Source organism: Diabrotica undecimpunctata, unplaced genomic scaffold (genome assembly GCF_040954645.1).
Source record: "Diabrotica undecimpunctata isolate CICGRU unplaced genomic scaffold, icDiaUnde3 ctg00002791.1, whole genome shotgun sequence".
Taxonomy (NCBI): Eukaryota; Metazoa; Arthropoda; class Insecta; order Coleoptera; family Chrysomelidae; genus Diabrotica; species Diabrotica undecimpunctata.
In genome coordinates this window covers 3,790-12,123 of record NW_027313995.1, presented here as the reverse complement: position 1 = coordinate 12,123, position 8,334 = coordinate 3,790, and the positions used below count along the sequence as shown (strand labels likewise).

The following is an 8,334-nucleotide window of genomic DNA, read 5'->3' as shown; positions in this document are numbered from 1 at the left end:
ACTTTAACGGAACGTATAATACGACGCAATATTATACAATCGTACAGTATAATCTCAATTTATATTAGTTCAGGAGCCGAAAAAATATTATAACAAAAATGACAATTTTTCCAAATTTTGAAGATCGGTAGAACCCTTAAGACATATTTTTATTTTATTTTTAAAAATATTGTGATAATCTATTGGTAATTACACAAATTATAAGAGGTCTTGCATTAAATAATGTTTTATATTTAGTTCGGGATGCGAAATTAAGTATAGTGAAATATTACCATAAAAATGATAATTCCAAACTTTAAAGTTCGGTAGAACCCTAAAGATATATAGTTATAATTTTTTTTAAATTGTTGTAATAATTTACGAGCAATTACCCCAATTTCAAGAGGTCTTGTATTAAACAAAAACAAAAAGCGATTTTTCGGGACACCCTAATGTGCATCGAAATGCGTACTAGTCCACAGACTATGGCATTCGATGACAGACTAGCTACACACTGACCCTTTATCACTTTACAGTTTGTATCTTCTTTTAGCTGACTTCTTCTACACAGTACAAAATCTGAGTTACCCTTTACCCGCTAGATAACATACTGGACTTCAGTCTTCATAAAGAACGTATCAATGACAGCCAAATTCCGTGCCACTGCAAATTTAATCACACTATTTTCTTTATTATTTCTTATTTCCATCCCCATATCTCCATGAACTCTTTCTATTCCCGCTCTTTCTGTACCAATATGTCCATTAAAAATCACCTCCAATAAAACACTTTTCGTCTACAGGAATCTCAAGTATCTCGCAATAAAGGGCCCTCCAAAATTCTTCCTTTTCCTGTTCTTCACACCCTACCTGTGGGGCGTAGGCACATATGATGTTCACGTTGGTATTGCCTGTATTCGGTTGGACACACATTATTCTATCACTTCTTCTGGTTACCCTTACAAGATGTTCCTTCCACTCGTTCAAAATAATACCTACTCTATTTCTGCCGTAGCTGTTCGAAATACTATATATAAACTTGCATCCATCTTCAAGATCTCTCGACTTATTACCTTTCCAACGAGTTTGCTGCACAAAAAGTACACCAATCCTTCTCCTCTGCATGAAATCGGCGAGCTCTCTGCTTTTACCTGTCATGCTTCCGACGTTGAGAGTTGCAACTCTCAGGACTAGCTTCTTTGGCACCTTCCTTCCTCTAAGAGGTAGCCCAGCTCACTTTTTGCAGGCGTCAGGCGAAACCGCAACTGCCTCTAAACTATGTTCCATATTCCTTCTTTCCATGGTTTTAGCAAGATCTTTACTGCCGGATACCCTTCCTGAATACAAAGCTACTCAATTCACCCAATACTGGATAAATCAGAAACTTACTAAAATCTTCAGACAAAAAGCTGCCTATAGATTATACTACATCCTAAATACATAAATAAAAATCTTGACATATTTAGGTTGGGTAGGTTGGCTTGACACCAGAACTCTGAGATAGCGCGTAATCTTCATCTATTTCTATTTATTTTTATATGAAATCTATTAGTGATTTTGGGGGTCGAAAACTAAGACCTGCCCTGGCGGTTTTCCCCGGTCATGCCTCTTTTAAAATTTAACATTTATTCTGTTTTTTTGGACCTTCTTTCTATACATTCTCCGCGAGTACGGATCATATTTCGGTCCTTTGAAAAGTATCTTTTGATGGCTTTCGAATCGGACAAAGGAACGCTTTCTTTACGATCTTTTTTTGTTTAGATTATTAAAAGGGAATTCAATAAGGCATTAAAATTTCGGGAGCTTTGATTTTTGATGTTGCCTCTTCTTACTTGCCATTGCCATTTTAAGGATGTCTTTAAATAGATTTATACCCACTTGGAAGATATATCCTTTAACACCACCAAAAATACTATATGCAAATCCTAAAAGTCTGTCAATTCATGTACATAAAACTACAAACAGCGTGATTTTTATATCATTTAGTTGTCTAGAAATAAAACACTGAAACCTTTCGTTTTCTACACTTTCACAAAATTTATTATAATTAATTATCACTACAGCTGTTTCAGCAGAGTGTCTTTCCCAAGTGATGTATTTTTACTATACATATACACTTTATGGGTTGAAGGGAGAGCTGTTTGTCATTCAGAAATATATTTTGTATTTTTTTAATTTATTAATTTCCATAGATTCGAATAAAAATAGCCTTTATTTTGTATATGGAGAATTTGAAATTGTCTTTAAAAGAATGATGATAATCTAGAGGGTGAAGTGCGTACGTGGAATCTGTTTTTTCTATTATTGAAAGCCCTTTTGTGTTCTGCTGCATGTTTGTTAAATGTTCTGCCAGTTTGACCGATGTAAGTTTTTGGACAGTCACCACATTGTTGTTTTTAATATATATATATATATATATATATATATAACAAGAGTCAAAAGAAAAAGCACTTACACAGTGTTGGATACAAACTTACATGTTTGGTGAGTTATATTTACAACTTACCTTTTAAAGATTGATCTTTAAAATTCAGTCTGCACTGATTCAGTCTTCTCTCTAGTTTTATCTGATTATTTTCTAGCACGTCATCAGGATACATTTATTACCAACAAATATCTCTTTAAAACACTAGGTAGACTTGTAGTAAATAATAGGCTAGAGATTTTCAGAACTCTAATGAACTAGATTCTGCGTTAGAAAGCGGGGGTCTCTCAAAGAGCTGTAAGAACTGGTCCTTTTGAATGGATAAGACGACTTAACTCCAGGTACTAGGCTACTTGTTGACGCTTCTATGAGAGATGAGAGTGACTATCAATTCGCTAGATTTTGTTTGGGACAAGAATGGATGAAGCGATGAAACTCAGCAAGGACCAAAAAAGATACTGCAAATGTACCTCAGTGTACCTGAAGTACCTGCTGAAGCTTTCGACCCAAAGGAAACTCTCTAAGAGTCACTGAAGTCCATTCAATATCCGCAAATATAATTGTAAGATGTACAAAAGATCTTTCAAGTCCAAGTGTGGAAAAGTCTACCAGACTACCAGCCAAAAAATTAGTGCGATAGTACTGGAACTGCTGACTGAACACTGTAGACTCAAAATGTGTTTGAGTCATATGGGTTTTTGTGCCCGAAGAGGCTCTTTGTCATCACTATCTAGAGCGTGACGAGACCACGGTGCATGTCTTAAGCCACTGCGAAGGCCTTGCAAGACAAGTAAAACTCGTGAGAGGAAAAACCGAAAGGATTAGGCATATGTAGAAATACGAAAGAATATCAAGACAGTGTGAATCTCATCAAGAGGGCTATGCTATTTGTACAAGAGGAGCTTTTGACTATACACATCCATTTTGTTTTGTTTATTAATTCCTGCAGCGTTACTTTTACACGCTGCTCCACACTAATCTCAACAATACACTATCATCGGTGTATTTCCGCCGATAAAGAAGTTGTTTATTTTAATGCCGTAGTCACTATTGAAAATATAAAAAAAATTGTTAGGGCTATACAATTTTGGTGTATAGTTACTTTTTATTTATTACTTAAATTCGGTTTTTTGCTATTTCTTTATGAATGAAGAGGCGAAAACATCCTTATACGTAGATATACATCGTTAGGGGCAGATAATAGCCTGATAATTCACGCAATTTTACACAGTATAGTAATTAGTACTTAAAGACGACGATGCAGCTACTGTAATAAGTACTCAAATAAATAAGCGTACCGTGCAGTAGTAGTAGTGTGTGTTGCTGGGTGGTACTGCATCCATCAGGTACCGCATTATCGGTAAAGATACGCAATTGAAAATAACCGTCCAATCAATAATAATCAACGAGGAGGGCTATTAAAAGGAAGAGCGCGAGCTGACCGCCATTAAAATGTACTCGTCGTAGAGGTTACGAACTTGAAATATTAAAATAATTACACCTTTCGTACATTGTACTTTGTAATGGCTACTGTGTTGAGATAAGGACGTTCTCGCAAGTCATTGTCATTCAATTTATTATGTAATTTATAGTTTTAACGTAATAAAGTGAGCTCTGGGTAGGACTATACATTTACAAAGATGTATCAATGGAAATAGCCATTGTTCATTATTGAAAAAGCCACCCAGTGATGAAATAAAAAAAAACAAGAACTGATTAACCCACATCATGGTCAACTCCAAAAAATGACATAGCTGTATCTATAAATTTTCTGTATGCCGTAAAATCGACATGTTTCAGGAAAATTAGGGGAAAACGCTCCAGAGCCAAAAAAAGTCGCAGAGGAAAACCATGTCATACTCGGCTTAACTGTTTTGCCGAAGGGGCACTCTAATTATTTCCTAGCCATTGACAGCATATGTTTTTGACCTTGAGTTCATCACGTCTTTATAAGAAAAATAGCATATCTTCGACGAATATTTCACTGATCAATGAGCTTATTCTTGTACTTTTTTAATATGACCTAAAGAGGAGGAAGATTGAAGCGGAAATTTTTTATTATAAAAATATTTTTATATCGTTTTTGTTGTTTTCCTCACATATTTTATAGTAATATAATGTTTTTCACGATATGTTTTGCAGTACCTACTCACTAACAATCTCATGCATGATTTGTATAATACGCAACCTTGTCGTACTTCCTTTTTTTAACAAAAAGGTCTGGAATCTTGAAGATAGTTAATAAAATTGTATAAATAAACAGTATGTAATTATATTAAACTCATAAAACGACAGTGTGCGTATTTATAAACATAGGATAGTACCGATAAATTCATTTAAATGAAAAAGTACTTAAAGAACCAGTTTTGGCGGAATGGTTAACGAAGTTTTATTCATCCACTGACCTTATCATCGCTACACACCGTGGAACATTGAGTATGTGTGTAGCGATTTAGATTACTTTACTTTTATTCTGCAATTTTACTCTCTTGTATATATCCTTGTGAAAAAATTGAATTTAGTACACTCTGAGATAGCGCGTGGTAACAGTGATTGTAGGAGCATATGGATTATTATAGTAAATAGGTACTATAAAATAAAACAATCACAGCTATAGATTTGTCTCAAAGGACAATCAAGGACAAAGACTCAAAACATGGATGCCATACTTCTTTGCAAACTTGTATTAAAATAAACGTCACTTCTTACTGCTTAGCCTAATCCATCTTTTGTGTTGAGGGTAGCTTAAGTACTAATGCCCACTAACGACCCTGCCTGGCTTCCTTCTGTCAGTGGTCTCTAACATAAATAATATTTGCTACAAAATCACATAATTATATTAGTATTCCAAATTATGTTATTGTAAGAAGCAAAATTTTAAATAGACACTGTTATCAGTTAATGTATTAATAATATCTTTTGGTTTTCTAGCATTCTGTGCATTCTTTCGTTATTTTGTTCACTTTTATTTTTATTTGTGTATGCATAAGCGGTCGAAAGAAGTTAAATCATCGATCATTATTAAGATGTCTATTGTAATTCTTTTGTGATATATTTTAACTGAATTTACAATAATATACTTCTTCATAAAAAAAAATACAAATCAAGCACCACGATAAAAAAACTAGATATATACCAGTAGAAAAAACGACAGATCACACAGATCAACGACGGATGAATACGAATATATAAAAAAACTGCATGAAAGACGTAGCGCTAGAAGCCTTAGGGCCACAGATACGGAGAGTAGATAAACCATATTGTTGGGATAAAGAAGTGGAAGAAATATAAAAAGAAAGAAGGGAAGTGTATTAAAAATTATTACAACAGGGAGACGAACAAACAAAACAACAATATAAAAACTTGAATAAAGAAGTCAAACGAGAAGTGGTTAAAAAGAAAAATAGTGCATGGGAACAAAAATGCCAATACCTAGATAACCATATAGGAGGAACAAAGAGCTCTGAAGCCTGGAGAACTATAAAAACGACGAGAACAACGACAAAAAACCAAGTCATAATAAATAGTATACCAGAGAACACATGGGTAGAGCATTTTGAGAACTTATTAACAGAGAGAAGAGAAAGGTTTAAACAGACAAATGAATAAGTGGAAGTAGAATTAAGAATATAAATATCATATAACAAGTGAAAGAAGCAGTTAAGGAATGAAATTAAGAAAATATTCAGGCCCAGGCGGAATACATCCAGAGTTGATTAGGTATGGATCATCAAAACTGTTTGATATGATCCTAAAATTATTCGAAAGATGCTTAAACGGAGAAGAAGTTCCAGAAGAATGGAGACAATCATATATCTCTCCAATACACAAGAACGACACAAAGACGGATCCTAAAAACTATAGAGGGATCGCAGTGATTGCTTACTATAGGCCGACTATACTCAAAAGTACTACGAAACCTGATAGAAAATAACCCGAAAAACAAGCGGGATTTAGGGCCGGACGCTCGACTATGGATACTATTTTCACATTAAAAATTGCAATGGAAAAACGAGTGCAGAGAAATAGAGAAACCCATATAGCTTTAATAGATTTGGAAAAAACATATGACAGTTTTCCGATCTCCCAACTATGGATAGAAATGGGTAACTTGAAAATAAACCCAATTCTTATCAACACCACTCAAAAATACTACGAACAAAACTTTGCAAGAATTAAAATGGGACAAGAAATCACCTCTCCTTTTCAAACAACAAAGGGACTAAGACAATGCTGCTGTCTGTCACCCTTCTTCTTCTTAAACATGCCATACACCAAAGTGCGTAGGCGACTATCTCATTACTAGAATTCTGTTCTTGCGGCGTGACACAGCTCGCCTGTATTGTTTATTCCTGTCCATTCTTTAATATTCCTTAACCAGGATAATTGTTTGCGGCCGGCTCCTCTCCTACCTTCGATCTTCCCTTGTAGGATTAACTGTGGTATTCATATTTTGCTCCTCTCAATATGTGCCCAAGGTAACCAATCTTGCGTTTTTTAATTAATTCAAAGAGTTCTCTTTCCACGCCGGCTCTCTTAAGGACGTTATCGTTTCCGAACTCTATTCACCCAAGGTATGCGCATCATCTTCTCAATGACCACATTTCAAATGCTTCAAGTCAAATGCTTCAATGTCTGTCACCCACCTTATTTAAAATCTAATTGGACAGATCCTTAGTGAAATGGGTAAAAAAATGTAGAAACATGGAAATAACGGAGAAGAAAACACGCTATATACACTTTTCTTTGCGGTTGACCAGGTAGTAATTGCCGAAGACAGCTACGATCTTAGCTATATGGTAAGAAAACTGCAAGAAGATATCAGGTGGCAGGTCTAAACATGAATAATGACAAAATGTGAATATCTCTCAGTGGAAACAGATGAAATATGTGACCTAGTCTTGGGAGACGACAAATCAAAGGCATGCAATCCTGCAAATATTTGGGGGTCATTTTTAACAAGAAGGGAAATGGCAGAGATGAAATCAGGGAAAGAATAAACAAGAGCAGCGACCCGTGCCTTAAACTCTCTTCTCTGGCAAAAAACAATTCGACGAGAAACCAAAAAAACACATTTACGGTAGTATAGTCCAAAGTCTTACATTTTACGGTTCGGAAGTATGGGACGTCACCAAAGCTAATAGAAACAAACTGATGACGACAGAAATGGATTATCTGAGACTAAGCTGCGGTAGATCGAAACTGGAGAGAGTTAGAAACGAACAAATAAGAAATGAAATGAAAATGGAGCGAAATATCTATGATGACATAGAAAGAAAACAATAATCTGTTCGGACATGTTAAAAGAATGCCAAAGTACAGATGGCGTAGAAGAGTACTGAAATGGATCCATCCTGAAAGAAGAAAGAGAGGACGACCACGGAGAAATTGGCGTAACGATATGATGAAGCAATGACGGGAAGAGACTTAAAAGAGGCAACTGCATATGACAAAAATAGATGGAAATTGGGGGCGGAGAAGTGGCGATAGCCGTAATCAATCCGTTATTATTAATTATATATATATATATATTATATATATATATATATATATATATATATATATATATATATAATATTAGAAATATTTCAAGTTCACGTAAATTCAGTATACAGTAACTAATCTGAAGCACACTTGTCCAATGTATTAAAACAAATTCGACGTCACTATTTTCTGAGTTATAATTTGCGAAAGATATTTTATATGTGTGAGCTAAATTCTTTCAGTGTTGTATAATAATAATTAGGAATGTAGCGTTATCTTTTTATAACTATTCGTTACGTCGTTGCCATCTCTAGTGTAGAGCTGCAGGTGCGCAATATTTATACGTTTCGCATTGCATGTCGTTTAAATCGCTCAAGGCGACGATTATTTACAAAAATCATTACTTCGAATAACTGCAAACAATTACATTGAGTAACATTTTATAAA

General features: G+C 34.7%; 1 protein-coding gene across 1 annotated transcript; it reads right to left on the bottom strand.

The window, feature by feature from the left end:
• Positions 1-743: 743 nt before the first annotated feature.
• LOC140432087 (uncharacterized) lies at positions 744-1,136 on the bottom strand. The gene has a single exon (XM_072519928.1). The coding sequence runs from the start codon at positions 1,134-1,136 to the stop codon at positions 744-746; it is 393 nt and encodes a 130-aa protein (XP_072376029.1).
• Between the last annotated feature and the right edge of the window lie 7,198 nt (positions 1,137-8,334).

Bases quoted from the DNA above. Each gene is read 5' to 3' on its own strand.
- LOC140432087 (XM_072519928.1), bottom strand. From the start codon at position 1,136: ATGACAGGTAAAAGCAGAGAGCTCGCCGATTTCATGCAGAGGAGAAGG.